We start from the raw sequence: 17,870 nt of genomic DNA, 5'->3' as shown, positions 1-17,870 counted from the left end.
ATGTGCTTTTGTCATTTCTATGTTTTTTTTCCCCCTCAGAATACTTCTATATAGTTTACTTTTATTTCAGTCTTAGTCTAATACTTCAGTCTTAGTCTATACTTAATACGAAAAATTGAACTTTAGTTGCCTAAATAAATGTGTATTGTTTTAGTTAAAAATAACACTGGCAGTAATGTTGGCAACTAGGCTACAATTTTCTAGAATAAATTAATCATAATAGTTTTTCAATAAAATTAAAGGGATAGTTCACCCAAAAAGGAAAATTAGCCCATAATTTACTCACCCTCAAGTCATCCTAGGTGTAAATAACATTCTTCTTTCAGACGAATAAAATCTGAGTTATATTACAAAAGTCCAGACTAATCCAAGCATTAGAATTGGATTTATAGTTGCTCTGTTTTTGAAGTCCATAAAAAGTGCATCTGTCCGTCAAATAACATGCTCCACGTGGCTCTGGGGTGTTAATAAAGGCCTTCTGAAGCGAATCGACGCGTTTGTGTAAGAAAAATATTCATATTTAAAACTTTATCAAGTAAACTTTCGGCCGACCGTCTTCCGTGGAAAAGTGTTGAATGTTGAAAGTGAAACTCAAGATGCGTACCTGACGTCATGACGAGCGGACCTGGTCGCGTTAGTCTTTCGATAGGCAGGGGAACTTTCAACAATTTTTCCATAAATTGAACAGGGAAGGCGGTCAGCCGAAAGTTTACTTGATAAAGTTTTAAATATGGATATTTTTCTTACACAAACTTTATTAACACCCCAGAGCCGTGTGGAGCATGTTATTTGATGGGCAGATGCACTTTTTATGGACTTCAAAAACAGAGCAACTACGAATCAAATTCTAATGTTTGGATTAGCCTGGATTTTTGTAATATAACTCCGATTTTATTTGTCTGAAAGAAGAATGTCATATACACCTAGGATGACTTGAGGGTGAGTAAATGATGGGCTAATTTTCATTTTTGGGTGAACTATCCCTTTAATAATCAATTTGATTAAATAAGCTTGATGTTATGCGTAATATAACAGATGGTGTGTTACAGCATCTACCAGTAAGAGCTAACTGCTAACCAGCTAAAACTTAGTCCCCCTGTGGTAAAAATCAAGTTTTTAATGTTGTTTATATTATGTCCATGTGGTGTTTTTAATATGCTTTCAGACAAACCATGTGCTAATTCATGAGTCAACACCATGGCTGAGTATTTTCTCCTTAAAGTCTAGTGAGCCAAAGACGGTCTCAAAAACATGGTTTGAAATCGCCAGTTTTTCTACGTTACAAACTACCTTGTAACCAATCACATCAATGTGTGGGCCGGCTTTAGCATATCATTAACAGTTCTCTGAAGCAGGGGAGAAGCCAGGTTATCCCGGTATTTTTTTCTATTGACATGGTACATTTCTCAATATAGCGGGTGAATTAAGTATATCATGTATATTACGATGTGAACTATATGCCTTTCTCCACTGAAGGTCTAATGCTGCCTTCACGTGCTATCGGAAATTTCATATTTCCCACTTCAGAAGTATTGATTACGAGCTTGTTGCATATGGTGCTTTGATATCGGAATTAAAAGGAAACATGTTTATTCTTGCCTATTTATTGGGAATATTATTAAAACCAAAATGATATGTAGTGTCACATGCACTGACAACGAGATTCACAGCATAGACTAGGCCTGTCGCGATAGTCAATAAATCAATCAATCGCACGATAAAAAAAATAAGCTCGATCATTTTTCCGGCCACGATAATTTCCAGCGTCCATTTTTATATTTATATGATCGCTCTTATACATGTAAATGCTTCCAAGCGCGACAAGAGAATGCCAATTCAATGTCCTGTCTGTGTGGCTGCGTCTCCTGTCAGTTAATCGAGGGACACTGAGACACACACACATACACACACACACACACACACACACTCGCATAGACAGACTCGCGTCAGTGCTCACATCGAGTTCTCTTTTGCTTATTAACAAACAATAACAACAACACAGAGAATTTTGAGTATTCTCATATTAGGAGTCTTAAATTAGTTAAAGGGGCTATATGCGTTTTGCTGAAATTTAAACTCGTGACTGACACCTGTGGCCAAAAAACAGAACTGCTCTTATTTTCTGCTCGCTCTCGCAGCGGTGGTGACGTCACATCCGCAGACAGCGCAGGAAAAAAACGACCCGACAGAAAATAGGAAAAATAGGATACAGGCTTATAGGTGCACCAACTGTGAGCGGACAAGGTGTCAGTATGCTCATCAGGAGATGTTTGAGTCATAAATGGTCAAATAAAAAGGCTATTGTTACGTTTATTTCGGGGAAAAAGTTGCATATAGCCCCTTTAAATAACGTCTTAAATGAACTTAAAGAGTTGTGAGGAAATGAGATGCGCGGGACAGCGCGTCAGATCCGCGGTTGTTCTTAAAGTGACAGGAGCACTGATGATGCCTGCCATTAATGTTCATCACAGAATAACGGGAACAGAGAAAACTGTAGCTTTAATGATGATTAATCTATATTTCATTTATTATTTATGCAGTTAAGAAAGGTGTTTGATAACTATTACAATTCTTTATATGTCTAACAGGGAAGGCCACGGGTAAATATAACATTTATTATAACGGGTTTATGTAAAGATTGATTTAAGTTCACTTAAATTAAAAGTTGTTTTTTTTAAAAGCCTAATAAATGTTGAAATTGGGAGCTTTCAGTTATACTGTAATGTAACGTCATTAATGTTTCATAGAGACATCAGTGATACTGGCCTTCATTCATAAAAACATGACAATACAACACAATTTAAAAATATGCTGTCAATAAATTGTTTCTACATTAATTTTGAGAGTAACTGAAATTATTATAATATCAAAACATTAAAAATGTATTAATCGTCATTAATTAAAGAAAAAAATGCGATTAATTCGTTTTAGGTTTTTTTTATCGATTCCCAGTACTTCCTAAAACACAATCATCCGCTGCAGTTTTCCAGCTGTTTATTCAAGAGCATTTGTTTGTTAAAAGACTGAGAGGCCATTGCTTTTTTTGTTTTGGTTGTTTTGTTCATTTATTGTGGATATTTAAAATGCTTTCCGTTTTCAGTGTTAAATAGTCTATAGAAATAAAAGTTTATTGATCTTTGAAAAGGTGTACCTGCATTATTATGCCATTATCATTATTTTAGATGATGGTCTCATAACGACAATATTATCGTTTATCGCAATTTATCGTCCAGCAAAATTTATCGTGACAGGCCTAGCATAGACCAGTGGCAGGTGTCAGATTTCATTTATCACATGAAAGAGTTGAGTTATGAGGAACTCCTTATAACTCCTAGTTATGAGGAATTGATTGACAAGATGATGGCGTAAGATTTGGGTTCAAACGAAATGTAAAAGCGCCTATTTAAGTTGTTTTTCGTTAAGAATAATATTGAACACACCATTCAAGCAATTCGCCCCCGAATTGGCGCTGATTCTAAAGCGAAAGTAAAATGCGCACGGGCATTCATAGCGGTGCGCATCCACTGGCGAGTGTTTTCAGTTCATTCCTATGGATGGGAATTAATTTGAAACACTCGCTCTGCTCCACACCATTATGAAAGCCTGTGCGGCCGTGCACATTTTACTTTCGGTATAGAATTAGCGCTTTAAAAGCCCCTGCCGGTAATACTGGTATTACCGTTGTTGTCACACGTCGATTAAGAGTTACATTCAAGCTATTTTAAGGCATGGAAAACAATTTTTTTTGTTTAAATATGGCATTTTGGTGATTAAAGATGAGTTTGAAGGGATAACATTATTGGGGGACCTTAACATCTTGCACTTTTGCAGTGCAGCAGAAGTAGAATCCAGATGATCCACAAAATGTCCTGTTGCACTTGTAGCAGTTAGCATAGAAGCTCAAAATGACATGGAAGATAGCGTTTATATTTGTTTTAGCAGTCTTTAGTGTGTGCGTTGTAAGTATATAGCATTGTCTTAATAACACAGCTTGGTTTTTATAAAGCTTCACATTCATTTGCCTTGTTTTTCAGACTAAAAGATGTTAAAAACAAGTCGGACCTAATTAAAGGCTTTCATCTTTGCATCACTACTGAGTATTTGTGACTCCTGGATTGCTGACGCATGTGTGAGTGTGTGTAAATGTAGCAGCGTTCATGTCATAAGTCCATCCACCGTGCTCCCACAATCCACTTTTATCATCCAGGCTAATTTCTGCCTGTAATCAGATTACTCCCTGTGAGCTGCCTTTGCACCCCCCCCCCCCCCCCCCCCCCTCTCTCTCTCTCTCTCTCTCTCTCTCTCTCTCTCTCTCTCTCTCTCTCTCTCTCTCTCTCTCTCTCTCTCTCTCTCTCTCTCTCTCTCTCTCTCTCTCTCTCTCTCTCTCTCTCTCTCTCTCTCTCTCTCTCTCTCTCTCTCTCTCTACCTACCACCCTCTCATGTGTTTGCTTTAGCCCTGCAGTTTTGCCTCTGTGCATTTCCATCACGTTGAGTCTGTCCGTGGCGATCTCCCTCTCTCTCTCTTGCTCTCTTTCTTCGTCTGTCTGAGCCTGTGATTAGGTCTGTCTGTCCTTTTTCCTCGCTTTCCTCTGTTTTCTGTTTCCTCTTCATTCCAACATGTTCCACAACCAGTGGATTACTAACTATCTCAACCATGTCACACAGTGCAGTCAAGGTAAGTGTGGAACTCTCTGTGCCTGGTTACTGTTATCAGGGAGGCTGATTTATGGGGATTTGAGTAAAAACGGTTGCCAGGTCATTGATTGAGTTGGATCGCACAGTTGTCTGATTTAAGAATGGATGGCTTTGTTTGATCCTGGACAAATATTTCCTTTCAATAGTTGGACAAAACAGAAGTATATGACTCTTGTTCTGTTGAGCATGATTATTGATTATTTGATCAGGTGAAGTCTGAATACTTGTGGTGTGCTAAAGGTTGCTGTAAACTTCGCATGTGATTGGTGATGGACCTCGATTTGACCATTTGGAGAGAGTCTGCATCAGCTGATGACTGTTGCCAAATGGATTGAAGTTGTCATTTTGCCTGGAGTCAGTGTAGATACAGAAAGCCCTGTTAATGGAGATTTTCAAATAGAAAGAAGAAATAGATTGGCCATCAGCCAATCTGCTCTCCAGAGAACGGTATCAATTTTTTTTTTTTAATCAATTATGAATTCATATATAATTTTATCCATGTGCAGGCAAAAACAACCCACCTCTAAAGTAAATGATTCTGGATAGACTGATGTATATTATTCAGCCAATATTTGGCTGATAAAGAGATCTTCCCTTTTTTTCAGTAAATTTCAAATGTTGTTTAAAATGTAATCATATTCATCAAGGTTGCATTAAAAGGATAGTTCTCCCAAAAATGAAAATTCTGTCTTTAATTACTCCCCCTCATGTATGCGTAGGAGAATGACACAGGCTAGAACGAAATTGTTGAATAAAGTTGTTATTTTTGTTTGTTTTTGCGCACAAAAAGTATTCTCGTCGCTTCATAAAATTAAGGTTTAACCACGTGAGTCACATGGACTATTTTTACAATGTTTTTACTACCTTTCTGTGCCTTGAAAGTAGTAATTAAATAGCCGTCTATCTATGGAGGGGTCAGAGAGCTCTCGGATTTCATCAAACATATCTTAATTTGTGTACCGAAGATGAACGAAAGTCTTACAGGTTTGGAACGACATGAGGGTGAGTAATTAATGACAGAATGTTTATTTTTGGGTGAACTATCCCTTTAAGGATTTCTGTTTAAAAAAAATAAGAACTGGCACTTGGCAAAAAAGCGTTATATATTTATCACTGAATGCTGCAAAAATACTTATTAGCGTAATTACAGTAACTGTGTAATAACTGAACCTACCCCTAAACCTAACCTTAACCCATGTAGGGCCAGTTCAAAAAGTTTAATCTGGATCAGAATGATGTCGATTTGGAAATTCCATGTTTTGCTATCGAGGATCAGGTAATCTTTTCTTCAAAGCAAAATCGGATTGGATCATCCTCCCTGATCCAGATACACACTTTTTCAGATGACCAAATCTGAATTACTAGTTCTCTACGGAGCCCCTAAAGGGATGTGGTGATGGAAAAAATATACTTTTGCGTTCACGCGGAAAAGTTTTGCGTAGTGTTCTGTTCACCCGAGAAACTGTGTTCACTCACAAAGAACTTTTGACTGGGTCATCTCTTATGATTGTGTCAATGTAGTTGATAAAAACTTCCAAGGTAACAGTTAAACTAATCAAGAGCAAAATAAAAACAAGTGTGTGTGTGTGTGTATTACATGATACAAATGTAGTATTTTTGTTGTAGTTTTAAAGTTTTACTACATTTTTGTTCCTGAAATCCACCCTTCTGTTGGGATCAGTATAATCTTGATTTATTTGGATCAAAGGTCCCAATCTTACTAAAAAGTTTTGAACAACACAAACTGATGATTTGATCCAGATCAAAATCAAATGGATTTTGTGATCTAATCTGATTTCAGAATCCTTTTTTTCTTTTTCATCTTCAAAATTTGATCCGATCAGATTACTTTTGAACAACTGGCCCGTAGTTACCTTATATTACTCAGTACTTACTTGGTACACTAAAAAAAATGCTAGGTTAAAAACAACCCAAGTTGGGTTGAAAATGGACTAACCCAGCAATTGGGTTGTTTTAACCCAGTCAATGGGTTGTTTTAACCCAGCGGTTGGGTTAAATGTTTGCTTAATACAACCCAATTGCTGGGTTAGTCCATTTTCAACCCAACTTGGGTTGTTTTTAATCCAGCAATTTTTTGTTGTTGTACTTTGTAGGTGCAACCACTGTCTTTTCTCTATTTTACAATAATTTTGATCAAATAAATGCAGCCTTGTTGAGCTGTTGACACCTTTCTCATCAGTCAGCCACTAAACTTAAATCAGGTCTTGTTGAAGTGGAACAGTTACTGTAATAGCCTGTCTCAGTCTGTCTAAGATGTTTTGTTAAGCCAAATCTCTCCGTTTCAGAGTCGCATCTCTGTAGTGCCTGCAGCTGTCACTCTGTGTATAAACCTGAATGCAATGTGTTGATCATGAAAAAAAATGACCCCAGACTCAGTGTCAACACTGTTAAAATGTGCTAATGGCAGGACATGATAATTACTGTTGTGCTGTCCACACATTAGATCATAAAATCCTTCACGCAAACCTTGTGTAAAAGTGGTTTACTGGACGTCCGTCTTTCTGTGCTGTGAACTACATGTGTTTTAACAAGGAGGGTGAACCTTTCAGCAGGGCCTATTTTTTACCCTGATCTCCCCAACTAGTATTTTTAGACAATGCCTTGTTCTCATCTCCACTGTGCTAATTTGTGGCTGTCAGCATCCTGAAGCGATTCTCTGGCAACCCTGGGATGGAAACTCGTCCACTAGACTTCATCTAAGCTAATTAGGATGTCTTCACACCCACGTTGACTTTGTTCTTCTCGGCTTGTTCTTGGAGTGAACCCTCCCTCGCCAGCCCAGGTGCTCCATTTGGAGGGGGTAAATTTATCAGTCGACCAACACTGGAGAATGTTAAACACAGTAACTCAAGCTGTTGAATTGAAAAATTCACAGGTTTAAAGAGATAGTTCACCCAAAATTAACATTTTGTCATCATTTACTCACCCTCATGTTGTTCCAAACCTGTATGAGTTTCTTTCTTCTGTTGAAGATATATATATATATATATATATTTGATATATTTGAAGATATATATTTGATATATTTGAAGATATATATTTGAAGATGATATTTTGAAGATGACACAATTTGCCCTTTATCCCTTCAAATATTCAAAACATGAAGTTATTCAAATTGAAGGAATGTTACTAGAATTGATGTGGTTGTTGGCAACAGGTGGAGACATTCTGGATATAAATATGCTATTAAAATTTGTGTCCAACATAAATTTGTCTTTCCTGATTCTAATGAAATCTTGAGTTGCTTACCTTCACTGTAAGCAACATTAAAATACATTTAAGTACCCAAAACTATTCAAGTTAAGCTGTTAAATTCAGTTTGTGCGCACAAATGTTTCATTTTATTTACGTCAGTATAATGCAGTTGTTTCTTGGATAGATTTTGTGATTTGTCTTGTAAAATCCAGCTAACACTTAACAGAATCTCAGACATATATTTCTAAACATGCTTTTAAGAGTTTGTCTTGTTTCTTTTTGCAGGCTTTGTCGGTGAAGCTTCTTCTAAGCTCTACAGCCCTGCACTACTAAAGAAAAGAGCAATAAGGTCAGAATACATGCATCTTCCCTCTTTTAAAGACTATTTTGTTTTAACTGATCTCCGTTTTAAACTCTTCCCATTACTCTATATCTGAATTAAATCCTCAATTAATCCTTTTATGTTCTTTAATACTTAACTCTAAATGGGTTGGTAAGAGAGATTAGAGATTTTCTGCCCAAACTGTCTTATTACAGTAGCTCTGTTCCAAACCTCAGTGAGCTGCCTACCTACACAGCATTTATAAGGCAATCCCAGCATGTCCTGCAACAACTTAAATCGTATGCTGCGGAACCTTTGCAATGGACTGAACTGGAACGTCCTTAGCCCTTGATCACTTGGAATCCACAATGGAGTTGATTTTATTTTTATTTTTTTTCCTTTTACGAAATTGTTTAATGCTGCATTCTATATGTATGTGTGTTTTGGTTGTTTTGAATGTTTTTAAAAATAATTAAAATATCATAGAGTTGTTTGTGGTGGGGTAAATTTTACGCAATATGCATTGTGGTATATGAAGCTGCCTGAAGTGTACATATGAAGTAGACTCGCTCTCTCTGTCAAAATCAAGGGAGCGAGGGTCTGTCCATTTAAACTTGCCTCGTCCACTTCACAAAGTGGAATGCACTTCAAAATGGTGGAAGGGATTCCCCCGTGAGGAAGTGCTTAGGGAAGTTTGCAAGTGTGTGTCTAAAACTGGAGTGGATCGCAGCATTAGATGATGGACAAACCTGCTAAATGCATAAATGTAAATGGGCAAAAATACGTGTGTGTGTGTGTGTATAGAAGTCAAATGCAATTAAAAACTAAAATGGACTGCTTGACCCAATATTTGTTTGTGCTATGCGTTTTTGTGCTTAGATTAGGTCTCACCTTTTCATTAGCTTAGCAACAGGTGCTAATGCCAGATAGCTGTATAAAAAAACAACTGGATTTTGGAGCAGAGCTACAGTATAGAGTGCTGCAGGATTTATTGTGTGTCTCTTTCAAACTATACTCATATCCCTCTTACATCTTTATTCTGTAGTTTGAATAAATTAAATCTTTGCTGCTGCTGTTTCTGAACGGCATAGCTGGACCTCTGTCAGATACGAAACGGATTGTTTGAAATGAAGCTTTTGCATTATGGACCTCTGGACACCGATTGTGTGTTGTGTTAAGTATCTTGAGATAAATGTAATGGCTAGATGTTTTGGTTACTGTGGCACAAAATGTGATTGGTCACGACACTGCACAATATATTGATTCTTCAATTAAAAAGACTTTTGCAGAGGAGAAGAAGGGGCATAGTCTGCTGTTATCATCACCGCCCCAGAGTGTGTATGTGTGGGTGTTTGTGCGTGTTATCTTTTGTTGCTTCCATTGGTTAAGCTGTTAAAAGAGAAGAATGTGCTCCTGACATGCCTTTAATGTGTCCAGAATAAATTAAAAGTCCTAAAGGAGTCCTGCACGATAACACAATATAGAGCATAAAAATGTTGTAGTCACAATGGCCCACATTTATCAAAAGTGCGTACACCAAATTTCCAGCGTACACCCAAAACCACGGTGACTTTGAGATTTATCAATACGGACGTTGGCGTACGGCACGCTCAAATCCTACGCCAGCTCAGGAGGTGGTGTACGCACTTTTTGAGTTAGTGCACAAATGCGCAGAAAAACAATTCCTAACACCACAAAACGCACTGACAAAGATATGCTTTATTATGACCAACTGTAAAAAAACAAAAACAACAACAACATAGTTATATATTATATAATTATAAACTTCAGTGTTTATTTTTGTGCAACATGGACTTCAATGTTTAATTTGTGTGACTGTACCAAAGCATTTGATTTGTAGGCATATGTATTCCTCCAGTTGCGAGTCTGTGCGCTTTACCTGACGTTTCAGGGTTAGGCCCGGCAGCTGAGCACGGACTGGGACTGAAAATAATTCAGACTGACAAAATAATAAAAATGACATTCTTCTTCTTCTAAATAATAATAATAATAAAATAAATAATAATAATAACGACATTCTTCTTCTAAATAACAATAAGCGTCATTAATAAAAAAATAGATTGGTAATTTCTCATCCAAACAGCCATTTAAACGCTCCTCTTCAGTGCCGAGCCTCTTTGTGGCGATCTTTATATCTGACCACTTTTTTTTTCACCTACAATAAACAAGAAAACTCATACTTAACTTGATCAATATTGGTCTATATTAAACAATAAAACATTATTACCTCTGCTGGAGTGCGCTTCTCAACCCCTACACTATTAACAGTACTCGTAATTTGGGTCCATATTTTGTTTTTGTGGGCGCTTTTAATCCCACTTTTTAAACTCTCAAATAAAACAATTTTGTTTTTTTCCACTTCCCTGGTGGTGGTCTCGATCTCCACGTTGGAGAAGTTTTGCTTCTTTGCCGTCTTCCGTGTGTCCATGGCGTAAAATGAGGGCGTGGGGGAGGCAGAGACTTGAATATATATGGGCGTGTTATTCTAATGACGATCGTTTTCAGCCGCGGCATTTATCAAGGGCAGGTATTGCGTACACCTGAATTTCATAAATCAGGCGGTGAGAGGAGTGTAAGCATCATCTTACGCCAACATATACGCCCGTTTCTACGCAAGATTGATAAATGAGGGCCAATGTCTTTAATGAAAAAAAGCTTATGAAATTGCTGTCATTGTCAATGATCATAATGTTTTGCCTTATAGCTTAGTTGCTGTGTTTCATAGATTCAAGATTCAAGATTCAAGAGTTTTATTTGTCACATACACAGTTATATACACAATATACAACTGGCAGTGAAATGTAAACAGGTCCGCTCCATGGACAGTGCAAATAACAGTTACAAGAAATTAAAATAGAAATAGAATAAAATTAGAATAAAAAGTATTAACATAAGTAGAATTATAAATAAATCAAGTAAAAGATAAAAATAGGAAATAAGATAAAAATAAAAATATAAAAAAATAAGTGGATATGATAAGTGAGATAAACTGTAGACTTAGAAATAAGTGGTTAACATAAATATATATATATGTATATATAAAGAAGTATAATGTGCAAGGTTTATTACAGGTTGTTACGCAGTAACAATAGGAAAGTAAAGTGCAGTGCAATGGCAGTATGTGGATGTTAATGTTTAAACTGGATGTTTATGTGTGTGCGGGGGTGAAGTGAAGTCACGTGACTGAGTTCAGGAGTCTGATGGCCTGGGGGAAGAAACTCCTCCTGAGTCTTTCAGTCTTTGCCATCAGGCTACGGAAGCGCTTACCAGATGGCAGCAGGGTGAAGTGAGAGTTTGGAACAAAAGTGGTATGAAAATTGTAAACCCAGTATATGAATTATCAGAAAATGCATGAAATGTAAAGGAACATAATGCTTTTAATAGGTAACTTGCGTTCAAAAAATAATTAAAGGAACACTACACTTTTTTGGAAAATAAATTTCAGCCGATCTGCGGGTCTGGCGGTAGCACCTATAGCGTAGCTTAGCATAGATAATTGAATCTGATTAGACCGTTAGCATCTCGCTCAAAAATGACCAAAGAGTTTAGATCATTTTCCTATTCTTCTGAAATAGACTAACTTCGGTCAACATAACCAACGTGACAACCTGCTTGCACAGAGCGTGCTGGGGACTATTTTCAGGCGCTGCGTAATATCATTGCGCCGCTGCACCCATGGTACGGCAGCAAAGTTCCTTGATTATTTATTACGCAGGAATGAGAGTATAGTTCCTAGCCATATCGGCCTAGAAAATTGCAACTTTTCATTTTCCGTCGGGCTTAGTACACGATGTAACTACAGAAGAGTCAAATTTTAAATAGGAAAAATATCAAAACTCTTTGGTCATTTTTGAGCGAGATGCTAACGGTCTAATCAGATTCAATGATCTATGCTAAGCTATGCTAAAAGTGCTACGGCCATACCCAGAGATCGGCTGAATGGATTTGAAAACGGTAAAACTCAACTGTTTAACTCTAGGGGAGTTGGAAAATGAGCCTTTTTTTTTTTTTTTAAAGTGGAGTGTTCCTTTAACAGAAGTTAGAAATCTAGTCAGAATTTATTTATAATATCTGTAAAATAGGTATAATTTTGTTAATTTAAAATTAAACTAAGGCACTGGCGAATCGCTTGATTCTGTTTGGTTGGTATGTTACAAGGGTCTTGATTTAATTTTCTATATTTGAACGGGTATGAAGAAGTTTCAGGTTTGTTGACATTACAGTACCATATCACTTCACATTCTTTCTGGGCACTTTTAAACTAGTTAACTACAGCTTGTTTCTAAGCAAGATACTTAGCCTATTCAGTCTAGGGAAGTATATACTATGGTTTAAGTGGAATAATTGACCTGAACTGTTTACTGTTATTACAAGTTATTGAAAATATAATGCACATCAAGGGTGCATTGGCCATTACACCTTTTTCTGCATTATTTTTCAATGATTCAATCAGTTATTCATCCTTGCATCGTTTCCATATCGGGTGTGTCTGAAAAGTTTCCATGAATGCAATCTAAACCCGTTTATGCTCTAATTAGTGTTCTGCTGAAATGCTTATGAGATTGTTGTGCATAGCGAATGGTGTGCTGTAAACGGGAGTAATTGGAGTGTGCTGTTTGGGATGGCAGGACTGGTACCATGGTGAAGGGGAACTCTAGATGTATAAATACCTTAACAGCTAATCTATTTCTGTGGTCAGATTCAAGTAAACGTTCAAGATCCTCTATGCTAATTCAGCTTAAAATGTCACACGGGAACACATTGGTAGATTTGGCCACATGCTCATGGCATGCCACTGCCAGTGTAGAATTTTGGAGACAGACAAGTGCCGAATCCGTTCTAACATATTGAATCGTGTTGGAGTCATGGTCAAGCAGGTAGAGCGCTTACTGTTACATCCTTGTTGGTCCTAGAACAATATTTCTATCAACCAATCGGATTTTAGGTCCAGTCCCCTTTCAAAAAAGCACCAGAAAGGCCAAAAATGTAATAAAACACATCAAGTCTACTGTACCTATATCTACATGATATTAACTAAAGCATTATTGAAACATCAGGATTGTTTTGAATCACACACTTTCTGTTTTTGCCTTCCAGCTTTGATGTGGATGACAGGACATCACTGGTTAGGAGTACTACAGATATCGATGCAAACATTCTTGCTGTGCTGCCCAAAGGTGAGAAAGATAACAATGTGCTTACAAAGGTAAAGGACGGGAATAGTGACATTTCTTAAAGTTGGATATTTAGTAAAATACTTACCTTTTTAGTTTCAGAGCTAAGGAAGCAATTTGAAACCACGATCAGAAGCCATCCAGAAATGAACAGGTACGTTTGGTCTCCCAAAAGTTTTTTATGCATATTACAATTAAAATGGCATCTCAATATCTCAAACAGTTGAGTATAGGGTTAGCAATGTCATAGTCATGGGTTCAATTTCCATGTAATGCATGAACTGATAAAATGTATATTTTGAATGCAATGTAAGTTGCTTTGGATAAAAGCATCGGATGTACAGTGCTTTTGAAATCTCATATGGTCAGTGTTGAGGAATTGTTACCATTACAAATACAATTGAAGTCACTTATGTTGCACCATTACTTTATGGAAAGCACCGTCAGTCTTGGCCTCTCAGTCTTCCAGAATGTTGTGTTAACCCAAACACTACATAAATCATGCAGGAAAGAGAGGATAGCAAGAAGGTTGGAGGGGATTGAATCTGATGTTCCATCTGCTCTTACTACAAGCATGCAACACACAGCTGGCCTTGTGACTAATCGGCTACTGGAGGAGGACACCCCACGCTACACACGTGCTTCAGATCCCAGCGATCCAGGCATTGTGGGTAAGACACCAAAATTTATTTATTTATCTAATGCTGGGTACACACTACAAGGTATTGGGGAGATTTGGGACCGATTTCTCCCCTTCCGACAATCCTAGATAGAGTTCCTATTATATTGATGGTTCTATAGATTATCTTATCAGATTGGCAAATCGATGGCCTCAAAGTTAAATGAACTAATGGCACACAACTTGATTTTTAAGATGGGGTCCCATAAAAGAAGATTTTGACTAGTTTAGAATGAGGTTTTATTAGAATACAAATATGTTAAATAATGGATACATGAATTATGGATAACTTAAAGGGTTAGTTACTCACCCTCATGTTGTTTCAAACCCGTAAGACCTTCATTCACCTTTGTTACGACCCAAAATAGGGACCAACATAAGAGCCATTCAGGAAGGTAGCAAAACAAGAAATCAAAAGAAAAATAAATCTAACATTTATTGGCAATGGAAAGTATCAAAACAAACAACGATATAAACATACAGAACTTAAAATAAGGACTGGTGAGCTAACTAATCTAAACTACAACTCAGAGTTAATGCTTTCCTAACTCCCGAGAACCACAAAAGAATATACACAAAAGAATCTTCCGGGTCAGCTTACTTTCCTATGCTTTCCCGCTAACCTAATATAACTAGACAAATAAAACTCACCATCCTGAACAAAAGAGAAACACAAACTCCAAAACCACAAACAACCGGTTTCCTCAGGTAGGCCCCCCAAACTGAAGTGCCACCAGCAGCTCTTAAATAGGCAGAGGCCTCAGGTGTTAGGAATCAGGCTCCGCCCCCATCCAATTGGCAACTATACTCTAAGAAAAAGAAAACAAGAGAAAGAGCAGAGGCTCATAACCTTCCAACACAAATTAAAGGGGCACTTCAGCGCTGGGAAGATGAATGTGTATTTAAACTGTGTCATTTATGTAGTAGAAATGTTAAATTATTTTTGAATTTGGTGCCTTCTAGACTGAGAAAAGATGTATTTTTGTCTCACGTGGATTAAAGACAACAACTCCCAGAATGCACTTGCTTCGCTGCCGTACGAGGCCACTCCCTACACTGCCCCCAGCGTCGGTTTGATCTTCATAATAATACAATAATGGCTGTGGGAAGCTTACAAAACTTAATGCTAAATCACTGTAGTTACCCTTTAAGATATTTTTGATGAAATCGGAGAGCTCTCTGAACCACCCATAGGCAGCAACATTATTACTACCTTTCTGTGCCTTGAAAGTTGCAAAGACATCGTTAAAATAGTCCATGTACAGTGGTTCAACCTTAATTTTATGAAGCGACGAGAATACTTTTTTGTATGCAATCAGATTGGTGTGAGGTGTGTTACGAGCAGTGTTGGGGAAAGTTACTTTGAAAAGTAATGCATTACAATATTGCGTTACTCCCTTAAAAAGTAACTAATTGAGTTACTTACTTTTTAACAAAAGTAATGCATTGCGTTACTTTTGCGTTACTTTTTCTCACCTGGGCTGGGCTTGTTTTTTTTTTTTATAACAAAAAAGTTATATTTTTGTGCAACTGTAAAGACCTCTTCATACCAAAATTGAAATAATAAGGTAAAAATGCTAATTCACGCTTGAACAGTAGAGGGCGCAGCTCTGCTGTGCTGCAATTCTGGATAATGGAGGAATAGGATGCAGGAGAGAGAATTTTTACCAATAAAAACAAAAAATCTAGTAATTTTCATCATCAAAGGACAGCAGCAAGACATTGGTAAATTAAATATAAAGGTAGATTATACATAAAAACATTTGTTTTATTTAACATTTAATTATTGGAGGTTTGCATAGTACTCTGATTTTGCATTTGACTGATTTTGTTCATTTTGAGGAGTTCAGAATCTTTATTGTGCAAGTGAAATAAATAAATGCTCACATTTAGTCTGGAACTACAATAACCATCATGTTTACACACAACGCCTCTGCACTTATTTTTCTCAACTTGGGGGCAGGAGAGCTGTCAGTCAAATTAATGTGAAAAAGTAACTCAGATATTTTGTTGTAAATTTGAAAAGTAATGCGTTACTTTACTAGTTACTTGGAAAAAGTAATATTATTACGTAAGCCAAGTTACTTGTAATTCGTTACCCCCAAAACTGGTTACGAGTGACTGAATCTGCTCGGAAAGAACGTCTGAGCCACCCCGATCTCGATTCCTAAATATTTAACATGCTAAATATTTATGATCCAAAATCCGTGTGGGGGTAACCCCTGAGGACAAAAGTGCCCACGCTCTGGACATTTATCCCGTGAAACAATACCCAAACAGAAAGCGTGCTGATGGAAGTCTCCCCTCCAGCTTGCGCTGTAACATGTAAAGTCCATGTTCACACCGTCTCCACGACTTCATCTAAACCTTTTTCTTTCCCTTCCCTTTTCTGTAAAAAGCAGTCCATACACTATAAGCGCCATTTCTTATTGCTGGTCGTCCGCTATTTTTTTTTTACTTTAAAGTCACGTTTGATGTGTGAGATTTTCCACACTCTAGAGGAACAAAACGGTTAAATCTATCTCATCATGTTTGTGGTCTCTCACATTTTGAAAATCTTTTAAGATTTAAAAATATTTTAGTAAAACTTTACAGTAAGGTTCATTAGTTAACATTAGTTAACTACATTAGTTAACATGAATTAATAATGAACTGCACTTATAAAGCATTTATTTATCTTTGTTAATGTTAATTTCAACATTTACTAATGCATTATTAAAATCTTGTTAACATTAGTTAATACACTGTGAACTAACATGAACAGACAGAGGTGTTGTTCATGGTTAGTTCATGTTAACTAATGTTAACTAATACAACTTTATTGTAAAGTGTTATCAATATTTTAGTGTGGCCCAGGCTTTAGCAGACTATATACTGTGCACAGCTAAGGCAAGAGACACTATTACTGTTATGTGTTATTCTGTTAATTCGACAAACTCCTTTAAACTTTGATACATAGGAGAAGAGGTGTGCTATAACTTTTATTAGCAATCTGAAACCTGGTGGACAATGTAACGGCTGAAAAAATCCCATAGACTTGCATTGAACAAAAATCCCAGGTCATATCTAGTGACCACGGTATCATAGAATTTTGGTCCAGTAAGCAATCACCCAGAACAATCTAGAAACCACACAACACCACAATAAAAAAACACTCTGAATACTCTATCAATCCCCTGGCATTGATCACACTAATCTAATCACACATTCTTCAGAAGTACATGAACTGGGGTCATGAACTGGATTTTTAAAATTATTTTATAATGTTTCCTGAGGTGCACTTGTAGTGTTAATATGATTTTTTTTAACAAAATATTTTCATAATTTAGAAATAAAAGGCATTTTTCCTACCCTGATTTTAGCCCTCTGATTTGAACGCTCGGTTTGAAGGGGCATGTCTGCTGTGAGACTTCATTATAAACACTCACGGCTGTGATTGGCTGACATCTTTGCATATTAAATAAATATTACATGTGGAACTCTTTCGAAAACTTTTACTACCTTTTTACTATTACAGCTGTCGAAATTAATGAAACGTAAAAAGTGTTGATTATTGCATTATATTTAGATCTATTCCCATCACATGGAAGGTTGAAGTGATCAGATGACAGGCAGTCTGTTGATCGCAGGAATGCAGCAATTTCTGCACAATTTCTTTCACCATAACTAACAATGCAAACACAATGTAAATACAGTAAGAGATTCATAGTGTAGTGTAAGAGCGTCACTATAACAGGAGATTTGGCAAGTGTCCAGATAAACT

General features: G+C 36.9%; 1 protein-coding gene across 1 annotated transcript in view; it reads left to right on the top strand.

Moving 5' to 3' along the window:
- The window catches only part of svilb (supervillin b), a 96,631-nt gene that overhangs the window by 22,127 nt on the left and 56,634 nt on the right, over positions 1 to 17,870 (top strand). The window contains exons 2-5 of the mRNA XM_079820575.1: positions 8,197 to 8,260; positions 13,352 to 13,431; positions 13,525 to 13,582; positions 13,936 to 14,099. Coding sequence (XP_079676701.1) covers positions 13,575 to 13,582; positions 13,936 to 14,099 — 172 coding nt within the window. The 5' untranslated portion in view covers positions 8,197 to 8,260; positions 13,352 to 13,431; positions 13,525 to 13,574. The remainder of the gene's footprint in view (positions 1 to 8,196; positions 8,261 to 13,351; positions 13,432 to 13,524; positions 13,583 to 13,935; positions 14,100 to 17,870) is intronic.

This window comes from Gobio gobio, assembly GCF_949357685.1.
Source record: "Gobio gobio genome assembly, chromosome: 6".
Taxonomy (NCBI): domain Eukaryota; kingdom Metazoa; phylum Chordata; class Actinopteri; order Cypriniformes; family Gobionidae; genus Gobio; species Gobio gobio.
The sequence above is the reverse complement of the archived record's forward strand: the minus strand, read 5'-3'. Positions and strand labels throughout refer to the sequence as shown.